Consider the following 26,479-nt stretch of genomic DNA (forward strand, 5'->3'; position numbering starts at 1 on the left):
ATATACTGCTTTGCACCAAAATCCCTGCACCCTTTTGCACATCTCTAACATGCATTTAATAGAGTAAAAGAACAGATGTGTCAAATACAAATTGTTCTAAATGCAGAAAAACAAGAGAAAATTGTTACCATATATAGTCAACAATAAAAATGGGATGTTGAGGATAGCAGTTTCCCTCCAGTCTATATTTAAGAGCTGCTGGCTCCACATTTAGCTTACAGATATTATTTTTAAGGATCTTCTTGTATAAGTTTCAGATAGAAAATGACAATTATTAATTCCCAAAGCATCAAACTAGTCCTTGAACCAGGATTGGGTCTCCAAAAAAGAGAATTTCAATAGTTTGTGGTACATGCTGAATACAACTGCATGGAATTGTGACATACAGAAGGAGAAATTGAATGCATTCTGTAAACTAATAAACCTTTACTATCCATGATCGGAGCTAGAAGAGTGGGTTGAATCCGCAGTAGAAATCCTTCACAGCCCAATTAGCAGCAAGAATTTCCCCACAGCTCTCACGGAAACGCCTCACCAAATTTTACTGTCGGGGGGGGGGGGGGGGGGAACCCTCCTTCATATCACTTCTGCTACAAGGTTATATAACTGCTGGTGCATCACTTACACTTGCACAGAAAACAGACATCTTGACAGAAAACAGACATGCAGTGACATTCTTAAAGTGTGCACATTTGTTGTAACAAATGATACAAAGTCTAAATGAGCGCCTACTAGAATAAAGTGGGGGGAAAAAAATTGCTCTGTGGCTACGCTATGCTCTGCTCAGGGCACTCCACAGACATTCATGATGACATCTAAAAAGAGCACTGCACATCATGATTGAAATTATAAGTGTGTTTTCTTCAATCATTTGTGGGGCGTCTGATATTATACAAGCAAGAAAATACACTCGCAATCAAAGTTCAGAGCCTCGGGTCTTTGCACACCTGCGAGTCAACCAGGGGAGGTTGGAAAGAAAAGGACAACAATGTGTTTCAACCCCTGAGATAAACATGCCACCTTCTCACACGTGTCCTTGCATAACTGCCTCCTTATACCTGATAGCTCATGCAGCGTGTGTGAGCTCGGAGATGGAGCACCAACAGCAGCTGTTTTCAAAGGGATTCATTCCTGTCAGGCAGACTGAGTGATGACCCCCCACTCACACTTGATATCATGTTCACACACACATACACAAACACACACTGGGCTTCAATCCCAGACACAAAGAGATGTATCTGTGAGATATCAAGAGAATAAACACATTATTCACAAAAACAAATGAAGGAGGAAGACAGGGAGTGAGACAGAGAGGGAGTGACTTTTAAAATAGGTGTTTCAGATTTTTTTTGTTTAGGCCCTCTGGAGGATTCAAAAACCTCTTCAAAGAACATCACTGCTCTTAGGAATTTATGTAAAAACCACTCAGGGACTCTTTCAATATCAAAAGATAGCACAGGAATACCCCACAAGAGGGAAAGAAAATGATGAATAATTTTTCCTATTGTAAGAGACTTTTTGTAAACAACTTTTGGAGATACACAAGTGCAGACTGCTTTTTGTCCACAGTTTCAGTTTGAGGGGCACACCATTTAATCTATATCTGTGTTGTATACTTTAAGTATCCTGACTCAATACCCTTAATGGGATACTGCCCCCTATTGGACATTTTTTTACATAGCTAGTAAAAAAAAAAAATCTCCATCATTACAAAGACAGAATAGGATTCTGTGGTCAGAGAAGGATTCTTATGTTTTGGGTTTTTTTTTGCATACATGCAAAGTATCCGCTGGGAAAATAAATCTTATTAGCCTGACAACAAACACGCATTCCAAGAGCTTTAGTCATGTTGGACTCGCAGGTATCCAGAATCAGGTTATGAGATGGAAAATCAAAGCTGGTCAGACAAACATCTATAAAGCTGAGTTGCTGTTATTACTGAAGGGAATCATTAGCAGAAGGGCATCATGGAGGGGAGGATTAAGTTTTGGGTTGTTTCATGAAAACAAACGGGAGCTCAAAATGTTACTGCTCATGTCTCGTCTTGGCTGCTGCAGTCATAACACCGCCTGCATGAAACTCACAGCGGTCATTATCTTTAAACATTGTTTCTGCAGGGGGGAAAAAAACAATAAATCAGGCAAAGGTCAAGGATATTGATGCAACACAAGGCTGTTTAGCGAGTATTACAACATAAGAACTCTAAAAATGAAGGAATAGTAGAAACGGTTTGCCCTCCTGCACCTTCCCTCCTGCATACTGAGTGAAGCAGTTTATTCAACTGAATACCAAGTAGAGAAGATTAATCTTTTTAGTTATTTTTCTCCTCAAACAGGCACTCTCCTCCGGGCCAATCATAAAAAGGATCAGTGCCTGACTTTAAATAACTGTTAACATTGGAATAAAATGCATCTTCATTTAGAACTAGTACGCTGGTCTAAATCTACTGGATGTTTTGAGAGCATGGTGTTTTTTGTTTTTTTTAAACAAACACCTAAGAAACACCATCCAGCCAGACACATTGGTAGGAAGGAAGATGAGTCACATAACACTTCACAGTAATCCAGTCAAAATAACATATGATAGAATATCTGTCACACAAAAAAACATTACGCTGTATACTCTTCTCTCCAGCTCAGCAGCAAACCGTAATCACATCAAGGAATAAGCAGGTCGTTCATTTGATGAAAGTTAGCTATAAATGTAATAAAGCTGCCATGGTTATTAGAAGTGCCACAGGCCATTTTACAACAGCTCACACACCTCAGATTGGATTATGGAGAGAAATATGATGAGCCGAGGAAGTAGAACTCCCCCATTTACAAAAGGACCCAGGGAGGTTTAATGGTGTGTGACTGGATCCATTCTTACACATTAATTCTTGTAGCTTTGACAAGCTGCAGAGGTATGTCTCAGCCCAGTGAAAACTTAAAGACATTATTTTTAAGGAGTGATGCAATTCAAATGCCTGTTCACATTAGCTGTGTGTTGTCTGCGTGCGACAGATACACTACACTGAGAAAACTTTAAGGGTAAGATTGAAGACATCCTACCTGCAAAACATTTGCATATAAGAATTATGACTGAGCATCATTTTGTTAGCTTAAAGCTCAAAATAACACTGACAGAGTAGAGCCTGACAGACCCGTTAACCCGGCTGCAGAGTTCCTTTTTGATGATCTGGTGTAGCTTCTTATTTAGGCCTGGAAAAGTCTTCAAAAATGTAATCTTTATCTCTGAATATTTCAGTTTTTTGTGTTCAAATGGCAGCTACATTTTTTTTTTCTAAAATATGACAAGGTTAAGGTATTCAAGCCGTTTGCACAGAGCCTTTTTTTGTTGACATCTGTGAGAAAAGTGGCTCTACTTCAGTTTGACATGCCTCCTAAATTTGACTGAGACCATATATCAGAATTGTAGATTCCACACTGGTATTTATTAAAGGCAGAAATAACCCGCTGATCCGTCAGTGGTGACTGCACTGAAATAAACTCCTCCACATCAAGGAGTAATGTTGTCATCAAGTATTTCTGTTTCCCTGCTGACAAGCAGTCATTTAATGATTTTTAAAGGGCAAATCACAGTTTCCACGTGTTGGATTTGACAGAACGTGCATTCAAATTTGATGACTATGTGCACTTCACTTTTTTCTGTTGTCTTTGATTACACTTAATTAGATAAAGATTATGTTTATTTCTGCAGTGCTAGTATCCAAACTGGATTATTTTTTACTGATTTGTATTCCTTTTATATCACCTGGACAATACTGGAGAGTGTGAAATGATGTAAAGTTCAGGTGACCATAGTGAAAATACTTGAACTAATTAATGCATAAAAGCAGAATTGAACTAGACACAAATTACTTGGTACCAACTTTTAGCTCCAACTCTGACTAACGATGAAGATGTACCTGTTTTTAGGGGCGATAAACCCCACCTGTGAACTGCAGGTTTTAGAATGCTGCTCATTAAAATTATTTGGGGGATTTTATGACTTACTTTTCCAAACTTCAGTGGGTGTTCCTACTATTACTGAAGAACAAAACTTACAGCATGTATCAAAACACTTTTATCAAAACCATTTTCACATGATTTTCCTAGGAGAAATTCTGGTAAAATGTTCTCTTTTACAGCTCTAATTAGGCTGCAATAGAGTTTGATTAAATGCTGTGTTTAAGCATAATATCCTCTGTGCCACACGCATACAGCTTTGTCTCAACATATTTATAATCCCAGTAAAGTAATACAACAAACAAGTCCTTTAATGTACTTTTTGAGTTTTCTGTGACTGTTGCAGCATTGATATTTCTGTCCTGAAGAAATGCTGACAAAAACTCTTTCTGCACTAGTTTTCAAAGGAGAAGCAGCAAGGTGACTGATAGCTGATAGGACAGGTACTGTCGAAACAGGAAGAGGCTAACCACCCATAGTTCACACAAATGGAGCTCAGTGTAAGTTTAAGCAGGAAGACTGGTTATATTCTCTCACACATTTATTCTATTTTCTCCATTTAACTTAGCCACTCCCTCTCTACCGCTTCCCCCATCTCCCTGCTCTGGTGATCAGCTGATTCTGGACATTTACTCTTTAAGTAATAATCAAACCCGATTCTACCACAACCTCTCTCAACCAATCATATTGCTGCGGTCAACAGCAGATTAAAATCTGTTCCCTATCTTCCACGGTCAGTTTGTCATTTCAGTGTGATCAGTGCGACCCTCCTCCGACCGAGTCACCTCCATTCCAGCTCAGCAGAGTTCAGATACAGCCTTAGAAACCCACTCCTCATCACATTCTACATTCTTCTATCATCACCACCACCAGCAGTGTCTAGACTCCACCAGGGAGGTATCCTATCCTGCTGTCAGCCTGGCTACCCCTCTGAGTGCATGAAGTCATCCTGACAGAGTGTAATCGCCAAAGACATTGCACATTTATCTTTTCCTAAACAGTTGAATAAATAATTGTAAATGCTTACTAAAGTCTCTCCTGATTGAAATGTATTTAGCTTGGTAAGAAGAAATGCGGAAAATCCAAAGTTTTTGAAAATCTACCAGTAATCGATAAATTGTTGGTATTTCCACTCATCAATTCTCTTTCTCAGCAATGAATTATCAATGGATCTTTCCCTGCTCATTATATTTCTAAACAGTCACTTAACCGCCTCACTGCACGGAGCTTTATTTAATTATTAGCTTTTTAAATCATGACTAATAGACAGTTATTTATTTCATCAGCAGGGCTTCATACTAATTTCATAAAGAGACTAAATTAAATGTGCTCGTTTATTTGCCTTCGTTTGGCCTTAATCTCATTACCCCCCCCCCCCCCCCCCCTCCCACCACCACCTGCTGTTCTCCAAAGTGTCCCTAGGGATGACAGTTCCCCACTTTCTTCAAAGAAACTGCATTAAATATCCATCACTGACAATAATCTGTATCAAGTGATCTACATACGATGACCTTTCTAAAGGATATTGAGTGTGTTACCTGTCCCTGGCTGTACTCACCTGCCTCACTGTATAGGTGTTCTGCCTCCATGATGTCCTCCTTTCACAGAGTTTTAAAACAGTGCTGTTCACTGTTGGACTCATCTATGGCCTCTGCAGTTAAAACATGAGCAGTTTAGAGAGACGAAGAGTGTTGTTGTTCAAGCATTATAATTCACAATGTACAATTCTTTTCTGAAATTTCTGATCACAAATATGAAGGTGAGAACACAGTTTAACAACTTGATCGTTCTGCTAATGAGCCTGTGTGAAGAAAAAATGTAAAATATAAAAGCGGGGAAAAAAAGTTTAATTATCCACCTTGGGAGCTTTAACACAGCAGCGCTGCTCTAAGTCATAGATTTATCTTTTAATTCATAACCGCGAGTTCTGAGTGCAAAGTGGATTTCAGAATTCACAAATTCCCTTGAATCTGTACAGCCTTTCATTAACAAGCCTGAAAACACATAAAGAGGTTAAGTCTCCAAAATTGTGAATCAATAACTATAATCTTGTGTTCAGAAGCCTTGATGATGAAGAGGAGTCTTTGCACCGTTTTCTCTGTAAGGCATCATTAAAGAATAATCAGACTTGATGAAATCTTAGCAGGCTCTTTAGAAGCTGTGTCTTCTCTTGTATCAGGGATTAGGCCTCATTAGAGCAGCAATCTAAAGCAGTTCCTTCTCAATTTTCCTCAATAGACTTAGATTTATTTGTCTTTTTTCATCAAAACTTTCGAGCCTTCTGTCTCTCTGTCTGTCTGAGTGTGTAAGGCAGAGCTTGTGTTTCCGTTTCTCCCCCCTACACACACAGGCAGTAAATTGTCCCTCCTGAGCTGCAGGGAGCTCTCACACATCCCCTGGAGATGTGGGACAGTCGCTCATCCTTAAGAACTTTCCTCCACACATGACAAAGTGTCAAGAAGGAGGCCTGAGTCTGCTTGTTATGAACGTCTAAGTGAAGGGTGACGGGTACAGAAGGTGTCATGCTCTGCCACCCATCTTATCCCGAACTGAAAATGTCACCACATTTCAAAAGAAAAAAAACATGTGCAAAGGGCGGAATCAGTATGTTGTAAGTTTAAAACAATAATTTGTGTTTTTATAGACATTCACATCAAAAGGGGACATTTAGAAATAGTTTAGAAATTCAGGCAGCAGGAAGTAAGATTCTGAATTGTGGTGTTGTATTTGTTAACATTTGCACCCACACAAGGTCGATGGAAATGGAAGAGAAGTGTCTCCCAAACAGAAATGACAGAGCAGAAGTTAAAAAAGAAAAAAAAATGGTGTGTTTGTGTGGTGTGATAGCTTCCACACATCTCTGCTATTTCTACCCTGTCATTTGGAGCATCGTGATGCAGCTGAACTGAGAACATCCTCCCTCAACAACAATTCTAAAGCTATAATCTAACCGTGTAAGTCTTTTTCAATATCTCCAAATGAACTCCTTATTAGATCACTGTCACTGGCAGGAAGTTTTAAACTCCAATAAGAAGTTTTGAAGTTGATATCGCCAACGATGCAGAAAGTTTAAAACTATAGCATTGCACTTTCCAAAAGTAAAGATGTACTTTTTGTGAAAAGGTAATACTTATTTGTATGGAAAGAAATACTGTATCAATGTTACATACTTGCTCATTTATACCCTGTAGTTATCAAACTGTATGCAAGCATTTAAACGATCTTGAAGAAAACCAACCAAAGTTAGATAGTTTAAATATAAATTATATAAATAGTCTTCAAGCCAGAAAATATATTGTTGAAAAACTGGTTGCTACTAGTATGTAGCCATCCTTATTGGTAGTCTCAATGAAAGGGCAAGAATAATCTTCTTTTTATACAAAAGCTCCTTTAAGGACTGCCATTTAAAAGAAGAAGACATTAAGTATGGTTATTCTTACCTGACCTAAATGAACTGAGTCACGTCTGCTCTTCTTTAATCAGAGACTCAGGTTACTCAATAAACTGAACATCTGCACGAACATTAAAGTTCAATTAAACAGCAGTATAGGAAGTTTCTCTTTAACCCGGTAGGAAAGTCTGTATTTTCAGTTTTGGGAAAGCCGTCGGACAGCTGTCAATCTCTGACGTCAGAGCAGGAGGCGGGTGCTGTCCAAGGTGCTGAATGCTGAAACAGAACGGACATTGCAGAGCAGCTTCAGCCTAAACAGGTGTTGACTATTGGTGAAGCGTTTAAAGACTAGAGGATATCTGAATTACTTTTTTGGTTTGTTAAGAAAATGTTAACAATTTAAATCAAGATAAGGGGTATTTTAGAAAAGCTGACTTCTTTTCTAAAAAAAAAGTTTTTTTTCATCAGACACTAACTTTTTCGCAAACATGGACCTTCTTCCGGCTCAAGAAGCCGCCAAAATCTACCACACTAACTATGTGAGAAACTCGCGCGCCATTGGTGCAATGTGGGCCGTGTTCACCATCTGCTTCGTCATCATCACCGTGGTGGTCTTCATCCAGCCCTTCTGGATCGGGGACAGCGTCAACACCCCGCAGGCTGGCTACTTCGGCCTCTTCCACTATTGCATCGGCAACGCGCTCACCTCAGAGCTCATCTGTAAGGGCAGCGCGCTGGACTTTGGCTCCATCCCCTCCCCGGCTTTCAGGACAGCAATGTTCTTCGTGGGGACCTCCATGCTGCTGATCGTGGGCACCATGGTCTGCTTCAGCCTCTTCTTCTTCTGCAACGCCGGGAACGTGTACCGGATCTGCGCCTGGATGCAGCTGGCCTCCGGTGAGCAGACGTGTGCTCCGTTATTTTTCTGCAGCACTTTACACTTCTGAAGTTCTGTGATAAAGACTTCCATTCTGTTCTACTTTATATTCTACTCTAGTCTCTACCACATACACGTATAAACTATATTCTAGTGTTTTAAACATACAAATGGATCAAAAATGTAAACAGGATGTTGATATTGACAAGAGTAGTAGATCAAAATCATTCGAAGTTGATAAGACCCGAACTATCCACCACCACCAGTCAAACCCTGGTTGCATTAGGGTGATCTAATAACATAAATCTATAAAAATGTGCCTATTGTGCATAAGAAGTACTTTTTCTTTGAATACTCTTGTGCTATTGTAGTAGGTTCTGAGTTTAACCTTTACTTAAAAGAAATGCAGATTAATGTGCTTTACACGAAGGAAAACAAAGAAATATACAAGATGAACATAAACAATGAAAGAGTGCCATACACGTTATTTTGGCAAGTAAAATCCAATAGATAATAATGCTTTTTTAAGTTAAGAATAAGAATTTAGAGTGACAGTGAAACGTTTTATGGTAAGAAACAGTTTGATAAAAATCTAAACTATCAATAAGAATAGTGTGTATATCCTAGAAGATTGTCTATAAAGAGGCATTGTGTTTGTTGATTTCTTCATTAGCACGTTAACATACCGGTAGTTACTTTGTCACCAACCAGCTTAAAATATTAATTCAAGGTTCCTATTTTTTTTAATTAAAATAAAATAAAAATATAGGCCAGAGTTAAAGATCATAGTCCAATGAGAAACATTAAGAGGGAAAGTGACTCCAACATGTATTCTCCTTTTTAAAACTGTATAATGTCAGCTTAATTACAACTTTTAGGGCCGAGCTTGTTCATTTTGTCATGATGATACAGATACACCTTTCAAATCTCTAAAAACCTTCAGCACGTGAGTATCTAAACACTGAAGTGAGGCAGCAGGTCTAGAGACAGAGACCGGTGTGTCTCCTGTGGGTGAGAGGTGATAAACTCACTCAGTCATGAGCTGCCTTCTCACCTCTCTGGTTTCAGGCGTGATGTGTTTGTACTGTGATGCTCATCACTGTGGGAGCCAATAAGGGATCCAGTTTCAGCCCTGACACCTCTGATGGAGAATAACTCACATGTAACACGAACAGGTGTTGCTGTGTTGTTAACTGATCTAGTCCTGCACCTCACTCAAAATGGATCCAAGGAAACCAGAGCTGTGATAAAAGGCCTGTGTGGAATGGCGGCGGAAGTACAGGTGGCTTTGTTGAAGTCAAAGTGCCTATAAGACAATGGAAAACACATTCACAATTAAAACTCCTGCAATTAAAATGCAGAAGAACCATCAACTAAATATCTACATAACAGCTGATACTGTGACAGAGGGGAAGAAATTCCCAATAACCATCATGGCAGTCAATATAATGAATTTTTGAGCATGAATGAACCTTGACCTTTCTATGATAGTAAACAGATAGGCCTAATGATATCATATCAGCATCCATACAGATGTGTTACTATAGGAACATTTCGAGGTGTTAATATCCTCTGATATTGATATATCAGTCCAGCTCCACACTAGAAGTAAAAATAAAATGCTCTGCCGTCCTTTAACTAATATTTTATCCTGTGATACATCATTTAATTTAAAAAAATCTGAAGAAATGTTAACAGATGAAAGACTTTTCTCAACAGATGTCTACACCATCCAAATAGCAACATTGTTCATCCTTTGCCCTGCTGCACTTATAATTCATGAGGCTACACCCTGAAGATCAGAAGAATATCCTTAATCAGTATGTATTATTCAAGTAGGTCATTATCTCACCACTTCATTGTCCTTCTCCTCAACCCACAGCCGTGTTGATGGTGATGGGCTGCATGATCTACCCGGACGGTTGGGACTCTCCGGAGGTGAAGAGGATGTGTGGTCAGAGGACAGATAAATACAGCCTGGGGAACTGCACAGTGCGCTGGGCCTACATCCTGGCCATCATCAGCATCCTGGATGCCCTGCTTCTGGCCTTTCTGTCCTTCACCCTCGGCAACAGGCAGGACAAACTGCTGCCCGATGACTTTGAGGTGGACGGAGGCGGTAAGGGTTAATGTAAACATGTAAAGGTCGGAGGTGCAGATGAGAGTAGGGAATTGAACATGTAATGTCTTAGGCTTGAAATTTTGAGTCAGAATGTTTGAGTCATTTTTCACTACAGACTTTCCTTTATAATGTAAGAATCAAACAGACGTTAGTCTACTGATAACAAATGATGATGTCCGTGTTCTTTTTAAGTGTCCCAGTAAGCAAAGACAATGTAACAAGTGAAGCAGCATGAAAAATACTAACCGTGTGATACAGCTAAGTTCAATTTCAAATACTCCCAGAGCGTAACCTACTGCGGAAATATAGGAAATTAATAATAACAATTTTTAAAAACTCTTAGAAAAGTAAGCGGGCCCTGATTAAGTTTAGTTGTTAGAGCTGGCGCCCCATGAAAAGAGGATACAGATTTCATCACACCAGTCGCAGGTTCAACTCCTGATCCTGGAGCTGTTTGGTGCATGTCATAGGCGAGAGGCGGGGTACACCCTGGACTGTTTGCCAGTCAATCACAGGGCTGACGTATAGAGACAGACAACCAGTCACACTCACATTCACACCTTCGGGCAATTTAGAGCCACCAATTGGCACAGGGAGAACATGCAAATTCCACACAGAGAGGCCGTGTCAGACGGGGAAAACCATGAACCTCCTTGCTGTGAGGCAACAGCCCTACCCCACTATGTCTCCCCTTATTAAGTTGTTTTTGAAATGGTGGATTTCTATGTTAACTTGATGTTATGTTTGGGTGTCAACAGGCCACTACTATGGAGTGAGTTAGTAACTAACATTAAATATAAATCCCTAAGGGTATTCTTTCCTTTTTGCAGAGAACTCCTGATGAACACGACCAATAAAGAGCCCAGTGTGATGCAGATGTACTTTGATGGCAAAAAAAACAATCAACCAGAGAAGTCTTGATGAAGCTGAGATCAAACTGAATCTTTTTTTATATTCCTGTTGTTTTATAAAGTTAAGGTGACTTTTGGTTATTGAACTAAGTGCTTCTCAAACCTAAAAACACCTCAAAAAATATTCTTCATATCAAACATTTAATAAAAAATAAATCTGTGCAGACATTAGTTTTGTATGAACATCTGTTTTATTGTATGGTGTGTAGTACAGTTTCGTAAATTAACAGCTCACACAAAAGCTAAGATCTCATGAAACTGACGTAAATTTCGTTTTTTTTTTTCCGTTCAGCTCAACTTTAACAGATAAAGATAGTTTACTTTGATATGATCAATTTTGGACACCATGACAGAACACCAGATCTCCCCATTTCTAAAAACAGTGATATTATTGAACAGTTGGCCATTCATACAACTGAGCTCGAACACATCTTCCATACACTTTATTAAAACACAGCTACCCAGCTAAATCGTTTTAGCTATGATATAAGATTTGTTAAAAACTGTACATAACTGTCATTTACATAAAGGCAAACTCTTTGGTACAGATATATACAGTTTATTTCCACTTTTTTCCTTTCGATTGGGCTCCTTAACATGTCGTCTTGTTGAAACCTTTTAAAATACTATATTCCTGAATCGTGTTCGGTGTATGAGAAAACCAGCCTCCCATGAGAATGAAAGTTCACTTTTAGAAGTAACTAACCTACACTGTTTTTTTTTTTTTATATATATCTAAATAATGTGACCTACTTCATCAGACAGTTGATGTTAAACTAGAGGATCTATTTGCAGAAATGCTATTACCACAGTCAGTGTAAATGTCAGCCCAGTGTGCAACTTCCTTAGCCTACTTTACAAATACAAAATATATACCTTACATGTGTAATAGAAGATGAAATAACTCATTTTAAAAAACAACACAGCACTAATGAAAATGTACGAGAAAAGAAGTGATAGTATGTTCCTTTAAAGGGAACAAAAATTACCAATAAAAGCTACATATCCTTGATTTGTTTGTATTTTAGTGCAGGAGTGTAACAAACAAGGATGAGTCACTAGCAGTACAATAACAGGTTTGCTTAATTGGGTGGGTGAACGGAGCACAGCAGTTGGAGCCAACATGAGCACAAAGTAATATAACCCACTGGATTCCTGGACGTCGGCACACCGAGAGAAGAACCAACAAATACAAACATACACAGAAGCATTAGTTCAAAAAACGAAGAACGTAAGAAATCCAAAACAACAAACAAAAAGAGAAATAAATATTCATCTGATATGCCCAAACTGGAAAAGTGACCTGTTGCAGTCTCTGGAGAAAAAAAAAAGGGTAAGAAAGGGAGGTGCAATGGCTAGAGATCTCCACTAGAGGGTGAGCCAGGGATGCCGCAAGCACTCAGCAGCCGTTGCTCTTTTCTCTGGGATCAGCTCTAGCATGGGAATCAGGAAGTCGGTGAAGCACTCGGCTTCTTCGCGGGGCCACTCGTACTTATCGACCAGCACCTCCAGCAGACCCCACGGCTTCAGCTTGGTAATGTGTTTCAATTCACCTGCACACAACCACAGCCACACAACGCTGTATCAGATCCATGCAACATGCAATGATGATATTTACATAAGTATTTAAGAGTAAAGAATCATGTTCCAATATTTGCATCAGCCATTTTTTAAATATTACTTGATACTTAGTCAAAGTGTTCTGAAAAAGATTATTATTATCATAGGAATAAAGTGAAAAACACTCAAAAACTGGAAAACCGGCACAAGGCTATGAGAAAACCATTGTAAATCCAGACACTGGTACTTCTTTTTTTTACCTTTCTTGGTGAAAAAATCCTTGGAATATTTGCCATTCATTATGAGTTTGCGTGGGACAGTCCCCAGCAGCTCAATGATCAGCGCTATATGGTCTATACGGTCAGACAGTTTGTAAGAGGAGAGGGAAAGACAGACAAAAGAAACAGATTCATAAGACAGTGTTCCAGTCAAAGGCCCACTCAGGGGGTGTGGGTGTGGGGTGTTGAGGAAGAGATCGTTCAAATGGGCAAGATTGTTGCAGAGGTTTGGGTGCACAGACCTACTTTAGAAAAACTCAGGGTTCAACATTGCCATTAGACATTCAAGAGCCATGAAGTTCTTTGCCCTTTTTTTTTTTTTATCTCCAAGTCAAGAATCATGAGCTTCAGTTTGAGGAGAAATTTAAAGGGGTTTATGCTACATTTGGGTGGAATATCAAGAGAACATGGGGACAATTTTTAATCAGCCTTTAACTGATCAGCCTGTTTAGAAAACATTTGGTTATACAAATATTTTATTTCACTACCTACAACATGAGAATCCAAAATGATCCTCAACTCCCTGATCTTTGTGGTTTGAGTATATTGAAAGAAAAAGGTTTCGTTATCATACTTGCTGTTAATCACTGAAGAAGCCCTTTCAACGTTCTGTCACAGAAACAGGAAAAATGCACTTAGGCATTAACTAAATGTTAACAAGGTTCTGCATCACAGTGACTGGCAGGGTGCTATTCCAATCATTCAGACTAGTAATCATTAGTTTTGCCCTGCAGAACATCTCTTAAAGGAGATAGTACCAGCTACAGTGGTGCTTTAGAGAAACAAAAGGTTTATTGACTAGACAAGACAGAGTACACCGGAGGCGCCCACTTGGAGGTAAAACAGCTTCTGTACATGGGATGTGCAACCTAACCACTAGGCCAACTGGTACCCAGTGTCTGGTTATTGTTTATGTGATCATATTCAGTTAAATATCTTTGTTTGTGTTATAAATACTTTGACCTCATTATTAACCGATACTTAACTGACCTGGCCACCCTCTGTTTGTTGAGTCTGATCTCCTATCTTCTGGCCGTCGTTACAGAATGCCTCAAACCAAAACAAGACGTGCCAGACATTCTTTCATTCCTGTTGCCAATGAAAAGCTTAATCTGCTGGCCTAACTTCGCTGTTCTCTTATGTTTATTTTTGTGGGTAAGACAGGTTTTTAGATAACAATTTGAGATTGCATTCCTGATTATTTAAATGTTTTTTTCTCTTACCTATTTTAGCTTGATTAGTCATAACTATTTATTTTTCACAGACTGCACAGCACTTCATTGCACTTCTCTGTGCTGTGTCTGAACTGTTTCAGCCTCTGGCTCAGTGTGGTTGAAGTGCCTGTTTTTCACTTGAGCTGTGGATTTTCTGCCTGTATTTCTGATGTTGTCTTTTGTGTACCCATCGTGTCGTGTTGCCTGCTACAGATCTAATTTCCTTTGGGATAATAATAAAGTTTAAGCTGACCTTACAACTTAATGAAATTCACTCCAGGGATCAACACAATCGTTGTCAAGCCAAGTTCTCTGGCAACAACAAAGAATGAGCAGAGTGTACCACAGCTGGGCATTTTTTGGCAGAACTTCTACTTCTTGAATCAATGTCTGATGGCACTGATTAAAGTATCAGACACTGACTGGTCTGTACTGAATATCTTGCCCACTGGCCTGCACACAACTTTAGTAGTTCCAAGTGTGCCAGGTGACAGGACCTCTCCCTCCACACACCTCCCTTCCATTGTTCCCTGAGCAGGCCACAGACAGAGGGGTTTCATACCTCTCTTGTTGAAGTATTCCTGTGAGTATTTCCCACTCAGCGCATAGTGACGAGGGATTTTACCGAGCAACTCAATCATGAGAGCAAGATGGTCTGGAAATGAGGCACATCCGAGGAGGAGAGGGAAGACAGAAAGTGAGAGGGTAAAGATGGAGGAGATGGCAAACAGGAGAGGGGACAAGGGAGAGATGGCAAACAGTCATCTGGAACAATGTAGTAGGAACAATGGATGATGATGACAGCCTCATATGACAAGAAGCACATGTATGGGAAGCCTCTTGTTATTATACATCAAAAGCTATAACAGGCATTTAAACGTCAAAGCGATTCACTTTTAAATCAAACATGAAATCATGAAGATGCAAACTAACTTAAAATACAGCTTAAAGCACAGCCAACACATCAGTATGTCCTAAAAGTCTAACAGCAGATGTAGAATGAGTGATTAGAAAATAATGGGACATTCCCACAACACAAGAGGAAATAGTGGAAGGACAAAAAAGCGGCAGCCTCGTGAGTTCGTGAGTGTACGTACTGTAGGTGACAAAGCAGATGCACTGCTGCCGGGCATGTGTCCATAAACTGAGAGAGAGATCTCAGCACATACCTGCCAGGCTGCATCTGAATCAAGTCAACTACACACACCTCAAACTAAGCAGCAAGCCAACATCAACATAAAGAGAGTGAAAGGAGGAGAAGAAAGAAATGTGAAGGGTGAGTGAGAAAGAGATTTCAAAGAAATGAAAGATGGCCCAGTCTCCAGTGTGGTAAGACACAAATGTGGTTTGAGGTGTTAGAGAGGAAATAAACACAGGAATGATGGTACTCATCATCACAACACTGATACTAAGTTCGATGTAAATATAAGAACATTTGGAATCACTGTAATGGAGTACCTCATTTCAGTGTTAACACTGTGAGAAAGTACACTTATAACGCAAACTGCACAATTATTGGCAGTGTGGGTCATAACTCGCCATGCCTCCTGTGAAACACTTCTAGATGTTTAGAAAGTTATTTTAAGTATTCATATTGGCAATAAAAACAATAATGAGGGCCAATGTTACGAATTAAAAAACACCGTGAAGCTTTTCATAGGAGCAGTAGCTTTCAACAGCTATCACTATCGCTAAATGATTCTTACCACTGACGCATACATTTCAAAAGCACTTCTAAATTTGGCACTTAATGCGAATGCGAGTAATAATAGTATCAAACAGAGAAAAGACTGGAAGAGGAAGTCCCGGCAAATACCTTCATCCCTGGAATAATCTTCTCCAGAATGTGGTTCAAACAAGTAGTCCCCTGTGGCAAGCTCAAAGGCCTGAGGAGAGAACACACACAGCATAAACACAGGAAAAGACACTGCTCAAGAGGGAAACATTCTCACACTGGCTACACTTTCATAACACGCCTGAGGACTTTAACTTTGAACTCCGCAGTAGAAATGTGTTCAGCATGGACTTCTTTCCTGTAAGCACTTTTATCAGCTCAAGTTTTAAATGTGTTTGCAGGATAGTGAAGGTTTTTCTTAAAAAGGTGTGATACAAATAAACTTGACATGAATTCACTTCATTGGTAATTATTATATTAGGTTTAGTTCCTTACAGTATCTTCAACTGTTTCATATCCATAGATAGGTCTTGGAGGCCTATAAACTAAAGATGCAACAGTTGTAGCATCAGGGTCGGTATTGATACCAAAGTTTAAAATAAAAGTGATGTTTTTCCATTACTACTTTGTGATTCTTTGTGTCTGTTTTTCAAAGGAGCTCTGTCATTGAATGTATTTAAATTGATTTGATTTGTCTCTTCTCTTGAAATGTGACAGGTACATGTCTTTCACAGAGACTGTGTTAGACTCCCTAACGCTGACATTTTCTTTCATTCCCAGTTGGGGATAAATAAAGTATAACTATCTTTCTATCAATCTATGAAAATAAGTTCTCGTTCAAAGAGTTAAGGTTAATTACTATGGTCTTTTTTTTTACGCTCACCATGCAGGCTGTGCTCCATATGTCGGCCGGTGTGCTATATCCAGATCCAATGAGTACCTCTAAGGACCGGTACTGCCGTGTCTGGATGTCTTCTGTAAAGTGCTTGTGCTAAAAGAGGGAGTGAGATAAGAAGAAATTAATTATAAAAAAATAAGATTTCATAACATGCAATGAACAAAGCCTACAGATAGAGTCCGGTTATGATGGGAGAATCGTTTTCAAGAACGTAACATATCTCAAGATTTTACTCTGTTAATAGCTACATGACATTGGATGTGACCCTCACTGTAGGGCTTCATCACTAATCAGGAAATCCCTCAGGTCATTAGAGATCTACTCACCACCCAGCAGGCATTTCCCAAGTCTGCAATCTTGACCTTGATCTTGTCTGCATTGAGTGGCTCAAGAGGGTTAACTAGCAGGGCTCCCGCTGTTTGCTTACCTACATGAGAGCAGAGAGACACAGAAAGATAAGATGAACTACACATCCAATGAGGAACAGACTGATGATCAGTATTTTGAAGTTTGCATGGCTGAGCTTTATTAAAAATCCAAAGCAGGCCAGCCAGAGCAGAAAGCTACCACAAAACCTCTTGTAACTGAATTTGGCTGACTGACCGTTGCTCAGTCCTTCCTCGGTTGTATATTGACAGTCGTCTTCCTCCTCCAGTAAAATGTTTTTCTCCAGCTCTCCCTCCTCCAGACCAGCAGAAAGACATCTCTCCCTGATTCCACTGCTGTGAGCACCCCTGCCACCAGTGTCAGTGTCCAGCTCCTTGAGATCTGCAGAGTCTACACCATTACAGACAGAGTTGACAGTGGACTCGTTGTGCTGCTCCTCCTGACTGGCACATTTCTCTGTGGGTTCTGCGTTGCCGTTGTGTTGGTCTTCGTCCCTCCATTGGGACTGCTTCTTGTCCACCTCCACGTGGCCGTTACAGTTTACTTCTGACAGTGCTTCTGGTCCCGTCCTCATGAAATCTGCACTCAAGCTCTCTGGAGTGTCAGAGAAAGACAGATTACAGCCAAATGACTCATGCCAGGATTTTCATGACAGATCTTCAAATAAGAATTTAACAAGTGTATATTTCTGGCGGCTTCTTACCCTCTATTTCCTCATTCCCTAGTTCCTGAAGAGACACCTGTCTGAGAGGAGCACAGGCCCGTCCCTTTGGCGACTGTGGGTCCTCATCTTCATCATCTTCCTCCTCTCGAGTCTCTGTGGTCTTTTCAATCTCCTCCAGGTCTAAGATGCACTTCTCCAGGAGCTCTGCCTGACGCTTCTGCTTCTTTTTTAACTTTTTCTTCTTGTTCTTGGACATTTTTACTGTCTGTAAATAAACAAATCAGAGTACAAATTACTCTTGCTGTTGGCTGCATATTTGTGGGACTGATTTTATGTGTTTCTGATGTCAAAAAATTGAATGATGGAAAAGGCGTACCTGTTTGGGAGCAGGCGCTGTGCTTACTGAAAAGAGAACATCAGATGAGTACAAACTGTTACCAAACTGGGCTCATAAATGTAAATAAGAACATGTGTTTGAGTGTGTGTCTCTCATACTTGCTGAACCCGAGGGGGGAGGCGCCCCTGCCCTCTGCCACTCTGTGGCTTCAGCTGCAAGCTTGCGGACGTAAGGCTCATCAACACTCATCAGAATATTCTCTGGCTTGATGTCTGTGTGGATGATCTGACACTTTGTGTGCAGGTAGTCCAGGCCTTGGAGTACCTGAGAAATTACATGTTGTTTAATAATATTGCCAATTAAATGATACAACAAAAATCTGCTCATCATGATTACCAGTAACTTCCTGAAAGGGATGTTTCAAGTTTAAATCTGTTTTACTCTGATGCTCTAAGGTCAAGAAATTCCATTAGGCACTTCTAGTCTAGCTGCCAGTGACCCTCAAAATAATTTATGTCATGTTACAATTTATTGTCAACTACTCCCTATCTTACAGGACTTACACTCACAAGCCCTTACACTGCTTTACAGTGACAGCATTCTCCAGCGTATAAAAACTGCAGACTGCAAGTTGTTCCTATTTCTGCTGAGCAATAGGCTACTTAACCCATTCATATTTAGGAAAAATGTCCAAAGTTGAGATATGTGTGGTACCGGCAGGTAGTTGCTGGAAGATGGCGGCACGTCCAAACGTAGTGGCTTTGCTCTATTTAAGCTGATGCAACTTAGGTCATAATATCTTTAAACTTATTTTTTCTGGTGTGTTTTAATTTACTACTGTGCAGTTTTAATTTATTGCAGTGCTAGTGTTTTGTTTTTTATTACCACTGTGTGTTATGGTTGCTATTTACTTTTTTAGCAACTTGACGTCGCATTGATGACGGGTTGCACTCTAAATGTTGTTGTACCCTGTTCAATGACAATAAGATATTCTCTTCTATTCTTCTACTCTATTTGATTATTGCATTGTTACTGTGTTACAGCCCAGGTCTTTTTTAGTTAAGATATCCAGTGCAAGTCTTTTGAAATATAATGCTGAATAAGAGATTGATGCCTGTTAATGACTTGTTTTTTTCTCAATATGGGCTTCTTTTACTTGCTTATATGTTCAATCATCACAGACACTTCTGGTTTTCTCACTGACAGCTTGGAGGCTGATGCTTGTGTAAAGCACTGGAGGCTACCACTTGACCTTTAAAAGGCAGAAGTCAGCAGAATAAAGAAGTTGTGACACTGAGGGTGCTTCTGTTACCTGTCTTACAATGCTCTTCACACACGGCAGGGGCAGCCCCTGGTAATTGGACTTTATTATCCACTTTAATAAGTGATGGCCCAACACCTCAAACACCATGCAGACATCTGAAGATCGAAGTAGTTAAGATAATAACCCAATAAAAGTGAAGTCAAGCTGAAAGAAACCTGGGCAGCACAAACAGAAACGACCAGTTCATCTAACCTACGTACCTACCTACCTCTCAGGTACAGGAGTAGCATTATTTATACTGAAAAGAAAGCAGGGCAGGTCACAGGAGTGCACACAGTACAGTGTTGTTAGGCAGTCTCATGTTACAGTTACTGCTATCCCTGTGGCATTCAGAGGATCTTACTCAGCCAAAGTGTTGTGATAGGTGGAGTTTCACCCATCACCTGTTGTTTACTTTGTTACTGACATACTGCTTTCCTGCTAAATTTGACACCATGGGAAAGAATGATTCCCTCTTTGACAATGTGTTACCCGGAGACTCAACAAACTTTAGTCGTTCCAAAAGGAAGTGATTCGTAAGGATTAAAAATGGAGTAATAAAAAAAACACCAGTTAGCACTAGGAAGCATTTGTTGTTGTCAAGGATACGTGTTCCATTAACCCCAGAGATCTTAAAGTCATCTAGCAGCTGGACCACCATCTCCCGTTTGGGATCATCGGGGTCTGACTCTCTTACCTTGGAAAAAAGAACAGGAAATGTGATTGACACAATAGGGGTTGATTTATTATGTTTGACTGGCACGTACAGGACGGTCAAACATGTCACTTTGTCACTGCAAAGCACATATACCCAATATGCCAAATAATAATAATATACAGTTAGTATTGTGATTTCAAATCCCTAAAGTTACTGTGTGAAATCAGCTACTTACAGATCTGAGGAGTTTGATCTCATCCACTGCTGTTTCTGTGTAGTGCTCTGCACTCTTCACCACCTTCATTGCAACAAACCTCTTCACCCTGCAACCACAGAGAGCAAGAAACGTTTGCTAACAGGAAGCACCATACAAGTTCCAACCACAACAGTGTCACAGTTAGCGGCTATTGAATCTGTATCCAACAACAGGCTTTAAAATATATTTTAAAAATGCAGTAAGAATATGAAGTAAAGGTTTTGTTCGTACTGGACGTCCCAGGCAAGCCACACTGTGGAGAAGTGTCCCCAGCCAAGTTTCCGGATCACGTGATATTTTCCATTGTAAAGGTCTCCTACTTTCACGTGGTGGTAGCCACCTAAATCAGAAATAAAATAAAATTAAGTGAGACAGAAAAACATGTAAATATCCTGACTGTAGTCGCTGCCATATAAACACCCAAACTGTGTTACTAAGATTTATTTTTGTGCTTTTAATGGAGAGACAGGACAGAGGATAAAGCTGGAAATCAGGGAGAGAGAGTAGGGAATGACGGGAAAGGAGCCACAGGTTGGATTTGAACCTGGGCCGCCCGCTTTGAGGACTATAGCCTCCATACATGGGGCGCCCGCACTAACAACTGCGCCACCAACGCCCCTACTTCAGTTAACTTTGAGCAATGAAATGGAAAACTCCTCCATTAGAAAGAAAAGTAATAGATACTCGCCAAAAAAGTGATACCATCTGGTTAAATAAAACTGCTTCCAACTGTGTAATGAAACAGGACTCACCTTTGCAGTAGTCATTGGGGTCCTCCTGTTCCTCATCATCAGAGCCAAGAATCTCCTCAGGTTCTTCAGGTTCCTGCGGTGAGGCCTCCAGTTGGGTTGGCTGTCGAGCTCTGGGATTGACTGGCTGTCTGATGGGACAAAAATGTGCAAATCAACAACAAGCATAGACTTCATTAGGGGGGGAGAAGATATTCAACAATTTATGACAAAACTAAAGAAGACCTGTGATGATCAACAGCACCTCTTCCATATAGTCTGTCTACATGACTTTAAGAGTTGATGAACAACTTCTTAGGCCAAAACTCTATCAATTCAACCACACCCAGTCCCTGCACACTGCATTACAGGAATCAACTCTCCAAACAAAGAAGAGCAGTTGGCATTATTCTGATGTGAGAGACGTCAGACCTTTAAACCTGTAACTGTCACCTGAATGATGTCATCTGGAACTGGTTGTGTGTTGTGACTTTGGTGTAACTTCAAACATGTGTCTTGTTTTCCTCTGAATGTCAAAAAAGAAAGAAATGTGTTTGTCCTTATCTGCTCAATTTAATTATTAGAAACTTAAACGTGATTCACAATGTTATTGACTGACATTGAACTAAATATTCTCTAAGAAAGACTGTTCACAGAACAACTAGTTACACAAAGATTCAAGTCTAAAACTTCTAAACTTTAGATAAGATATTTACTACTTGTTTGTAAGCCTACTAATTTGTAGTTGTGTGTTCATGCAGATTTTAAAAAGAAGAAGCTGAATATGTGTCAGATGATAGCCAATGGGTTCCAGTATTGTACAACAGTCCAATTTTTATACACACGGACTGTTCTCCTACAATGAACCGATACTGATGGGTAATGGGTATGCTAATTAATAACACTTACAAACCAAACCAGAACACTTCTGACAACATCAATTGCGAACTTTGCCAAATTAATGGAATAAGTCTAGGTGACGTCACCCATCTTTTATGGCAAGGGGCTCCTCGGCAGCAGCCGCCATGCTGGAAATCCTGTCTCAGCCTAACTTTCTGTCAACCTAATGATAAGCTAAAAGCTGGCATTGAGGCGGGCTTTAGAACTTATGACAGACAGTTACATTGCACCCACTTGTCAATCATGTCACTTTGGAAAACACATTTAGTTTAGAAGTCAAAACGAAGTTGTTTAACAAAAAAAAGGAATTCACCACAGTGTGTGCCCATGAAGACAATAACTAATCGGACCTATTTCATCTTTTGTAGCAGGCTGTAAACCTGTTAATTGCTGCTGTAAAAACTGGCTTTTCTTGGCTGTGGTGTGTATGAGACTTCAGGGGCTCCTGGAGCCAGCCTCAAGCTGGTACTCGACAAACTGCAGGATTTATCACTTCGGCATTGGCTTCATTTTTCAAGACGAGAGGTTGCCGCTTGAATTATATGCTTAAAATAAGCTTTTAAAAAAAAGGTGGGTCTCACAGTTTCCCAGCGACTATGAGAGAGCAAAGAGAGCAGATCTACTTCAAGTAATAAACATACATGTTTTCAGTAAACAAATAGCAGTTTGGCATGTCAACATACATTTTAAGTGATCACCTCTGCACTTCCATGTGTTTACTGTCGGGCTTGGTGGTTGGAGTTTAATTTAAATGTTTGTTACTGATATAATAATGGGTTGTTTTTTTAATACAGTCTAGACACTGAAGAGCCGCTGGTGATCAAAACTGGATTTGAATTTCTAGATTTTCTAAGCTGGTGCTGAAGCTGTCACAAACTTCCTGCCCCAACAGATCCACCCAGGCTCTCCTACTTCCACAGATATCTCACAGGACACAACACAACATCAAGGTAATATTTAAAGACATCTGTGCTGCAGGCAGTATTTTCTAATGCACAGCTATTCAGCTGTCAACAGGTCTGAACAAGAATGGCTTTGCTAATTTTAGCACGGTCCTACTTTAGGTTCAGTGTGCAACGTCCAACTGTATCATTCAATTAGGACAAATATAAAACACTGCTGAATCAGGACTTCAGTGCTAGGTGTTGGAAGATAATTAAATATTTAGATTTTGTGTGGTTGTCAGGTGAAGACACAAAATCATCTAAAGCAAGTCATCAAAGATTTAAAACTTAGGATCGTAAAAATGAGTATTTCGAATCAGTATTTAGTCATTAATCCAAAAGAAGTACAGACAAAAGAGGGGCAGACGGATGTGTGCGATGGATTATTTATTAAAAGCAAACAAACACAAATGAAAGTCTTTGCATATTATACATTTGGGTTTTTTACTTCTGTATGCATGTTTTTACTGTTCAATACAAATAAATGATCAATTCTAGCATCACCGAACAACAGGAATGCCTAGGGTCGTTGTTTGACTAAATATGCTCTTTCATATTGGAATAAACCAGCTTTTTAGGAGGTATGTATGACAAACATTTCATGAGAATAATCCCTTATTTAAGGTTTCATTATTTTGGTTCATTTGAAGTAAAAAAGATAACAGTTCTTTGATTCAATCAGAGTTTAAAGCTTTCTGATGTGTGTAGTTGGGATAACTGATCAGAGTTTACAGATCAGAGCATCTCTAAAACAATACAATGCATCAGTTATTTTATGTTTATAGAGTGTTTATAGATTGTTCATAGTGTTTTATAGAGTGAGTGTTTATTGCATGGCCTTTACATTTCACTGCACATCTGTATGAGCATGTGACAAATAAAAATCTTAAATCTTGATAAAGTAATAGCAATTGCATGTGAAGCAGGTAAGCACTGTGTCTGTGTATATATGAGCAACCAATTATAAACTGTTGTGTGCCAACAGTTTGGCAGCTAATATTAACTTAAAAGCCTAACAGTCTGATGTTACTTCTTCCACAGAGGAGATTAAGGCGGCTCATCTCCATGGGAGCCAAGTGAGCTGTGATCACATTCAAATCAAATCCTAAACTGGTCTGTACCATCTCAAAAGTGGGCTAATGGTTTACACATAAACTGCAACCGACTTATTCATTCCTCACATGGTTATTTTAAGCAGACAGGATTTTGGACAACTTTTGATTTTGATTTTAACAGGATTTGCAATTTCTGATTTCTTTTTCCATTTGAAATGCATTTATTACTCTTGTATCACAGCAATTATTGTTATTGATACACATTAGTGAAGAGTAGCAATCTGTACTGGTAATAAAAAAAAAGAGAATGATCAGTCACAGCTCTGGGTTGACTAATGAAGAAAGCAGACAGGGATAAACCAGAGGAATAAAAGCAGAGCCAGACAAAACTCAAATAGAAATCTTTCCATGACAGGAAAATAAAACATGGCTGCCTTCATTTTGAATGGTTGTGCCTATTTTAACGCAGCCGTGAAAACAGCACTCAAGTCGGGATGTATGTCTACCTCGAGAGGTATACTGTACATTGAACTGATTTGTATCCCAACGTCTGATCCAGCATACTGACGATTGTTATGTCCTCAGCATGACTGAGAGTCCTTCTGCTCCTCCGTACATATGGTTCTCACCATGCAAGGATAACTGTGGCATGCAATGGTTAAGTTATATTTAGCTTCTGAGCATGAAATGAGTCTTACGTCTGACGGGCATGCCATGAAGATAACGCTGTCAGGAGGTGAGTATCTGCAATAGTGCTGCTTTCTGTGAAACACCATGCTTCGGTGGGCTGATGTGGGCTTCTTCATTCTCTGGTTTTAAATATAGCACAGGCCGTTATGCAACACTCCAGAGGATACCACCGATGGCATGATTAGTAGATTGTTAGGTACACCTAAACAATCAGCATCACAGATTGACGCTTTGCATAGTCTATTTTTAGCCCTCTATGTGGCATAATCTTCATGCTATACACCATTTTCATCAAAAGGACATAGCCCTTTGGTTGTATTTTATCAGGCACTGCATAATGCACAAACTATAAAGATAGCTTTCAATATTACATCTTATCAAAATAATTGTCCAAATGATAACAACATGCAAAAAGAGCTGTGAACAACAACCCATGGTGCTTAGTGTAATTACTCTTTTGGGATTTGTTAATCAGTCTTTCACTTTCTAATCTTTGGACCATGCACAGACGAAAATAAACATTTAAACGCAAGCATGCAGTCAAGGACTTTCTGTCCATTTTTAAGTATGAGCAGACAGCACGAGTGTCACTGCAACAAACACAGCCCCCTCTTACATCTGACACAATTCATGAATGCATGCTTGCAGATTGTGATACAACATGGAGCTGAGTTGAGGAATGAAACTCACTTTTTGCTGGTCTTCTTTGCTTTCGCCCTCTTCTTCCTCGCCTGTAGTGCCAGAACTGTGAGAAGAAACCAGAGAGCATTTTTTTTTTTTACCATTGTCTGGTTACTGTTTGATGTCTAGTTGACACTCGAGACAAAAAGGATGACACTGTCTGAGGCTACAACACACTGTACCTACAGCTCAGAAGTCATGTTGTATTCATTTATATAGACACGAATACATGTAAACAGCCACAGCAGTTTATCTGTCTGTGTGCCAGATACACAGTTTGATATTATAAGCCATCTAACGTTAAGTTACATCACTAAGCTACCCACCTATCGAGGTTACATTTCTCCTAAAGAAAAGAACCGATAATGGAGTAATTCCAGACACTTATAGGGCTATGTGTAAGGTTAATATACCAACTGTCCGGTATGTTGTCGGTTTTTAGGCTGTGACAAAAAAAAGAAAGCGCTACACAGCTAAACGCAGCTAGCAGGATTATCCTGACATGTCCCACTGAGGCTAACGCTAATGTCTAGAAAGCTAACGTAGCACCAGCTCAACAGTGCGTGACAGAGACGCGTTCATTTAAATCACCATCTGAATGTATGCAGCTTGGCTTTACCCTACGTTTGTGCCTGCGGAGGAACACCGACTGCAGTGTCAACACACGCGGGTAAAACAATTCTCGTACAGTGTGCAGCGTGTCGGTGTAAAGATTTACCTTTTCTCTCCATGTTGGCTGGATCCGTAGCCTAGCCGTTAGCTACACCAACAGTGATCGAATGTTCCACGCATGCGCACTGGTTCGATGTGCCGAAGGGGAGCTTCCCCTGTGATGTCTCCACCTGGGCATCACACAAGCTTTAAGAACCAGTTTTTTTCTACGCTGAAGCTGCAGGGTCAGGACTGAGAAAAAGCCTGGTACCGTTTATGGCAACTTGGTACTAATATGATTTCAAATTATCTTTTTTTAGACTACATTTACGTTTACAGTAATACATTG

The 26,479-nt window shown here is 39.8% G+C and overlaps 2 protein-coding genes across 6 annotated transcripts; one reads left to right on the plus strand and one right to left on the minus strand.

Annotated features, from left to right (window-relative positions):
• The first annotated feature begins 7,499 nt into the window (after positions 1 to 7,499).
• lhfpl5b (LHFPL tetraspan subfamily member 5b) lies at positions 7,500 to 11,281 on the plus strand. Its single transcript, XM_061058766.1, has 3 exons — positions 7,500 to 8,238; positions 10,101 to 10,337; positions 11,171 to 11,281. Exons 1-3 carry the CDS (start codon positions 7,830 to 7,832, stop codon positions 11,179 to 11,181), a joined length of 657 nt encoding a protein of 218 aa, XP_060914749.1. The 5' UTR covers positions 7,500 to 7,829; the 3' UTR covers positions 11,182 to 11,281.
• Positions 11,282 to 11,423: 142 nt separating this feature from the next.
• Positions 11,424 to 26,326, minus strand: srpk1a (SRSF protein kinase 1a). 5 transcript variants are annotated; one of them, XM_061058762.1, is made up of 16 exons: positions 26,198 to 26,326; positions 25,489 to 25,543; positions 21,234 to 21,361; positions 20,713 to 20,821; positions 20,461 to 20,548; positions 20,177 to 20,264; positions 19,577 to 19,683; positions 18,423 to 18,588; positions 18,304 to 18,329; positions 17,967 to 18,192; positions 17,462 to 17,857; positions 17,203 to 17,303; positions 16,862 to 16,969; positions 16,120 to 16,189; positions 14,866 to 14,958; positions 11,424 to 12,804 (listed from the first exon to the last, which is right to left on the minus strand). In XM_061058762.1, exons 1-16 carry the CDS (start codon positions 26,208 to 26,210, stop codon positions 12,620 to 12,622), a joined length of 1,959 nt encoding a protein of 652 aa, XP_060914745.1. In that variant the 5' UTR covers positions 26,211 to 26,326; the 3' UTR covers positions 11,424 to 12,619. The 5 variants fall into 5 exon arrangements, with proteins under 5 accessions (XP_060914745.1, XP_060914747.1, XP_060914746.1 ...); XM_061058764.1 differs by lacking the exon at positions 14,866 to 14,958 and adding an exon at positions 13,072 to 13,164 and having other exon boundaries at positions 17,480 to 17,857; positions 26,198 to 26,285; XM_061058763.1 differs by having other exon boundaries at positions 17,480 to 17,857; positions 26,198 to 26,285.
• Between the last annotated feature and the right edge of the window lie 153 nt (positions 26,327 to 26,479).

The sequence above is a fragment of the Labrus mixtus genome, chromosome 15, assembly GCF_963584025.1.
Source record: "Labrus mixtus chromosome 15, fLabMix1.1, whole genome shotgun sequence".
NCBI lineage: Eukaryota > Metazoa > Chordata > Actinopteri > Labriformes > Labridae > Labrus > Labrus mixtus.

What these genes read in the sequence shown, in the direction of transcription:
- lhfpl5b (XM_061058766.1), top strand. Translation starts at nt 7,830, where the DNA reads ATGGACCTTCTTCCGGCTCAAGAAGCCGCCAAAATCTACCACACTAAC. An exon ending in CTGGATGCAGCTGGCCTCCG is followed by an intron (nt 8,239 to 10,100) that starts GTGAGCAGACGT and finishes CTCAACCCACAG; the next exon opens with CCGTGTTGATGGTGATGGGC.
- srpk1a (XM_061058762.1), bottom strand. An exon ending in CCCCAATGACTACTGCAAAG is followed by an intron (nt 20,822 to 21,233) that starts GTGAGTCCTGTT and finishes TTTCTGATTTAG; the next exon opens with GTGGCTACCACCACGTGAAA. An exon ending in AGATCAAACTCCTCAGATCT is followed by an intron (nt 20,265 to 20,460) that starts GTAAGTAGCTGA and finishes CTTTTTTCCAAG; the next exon opens with GTAAGAGAGTCAGACCCCGA.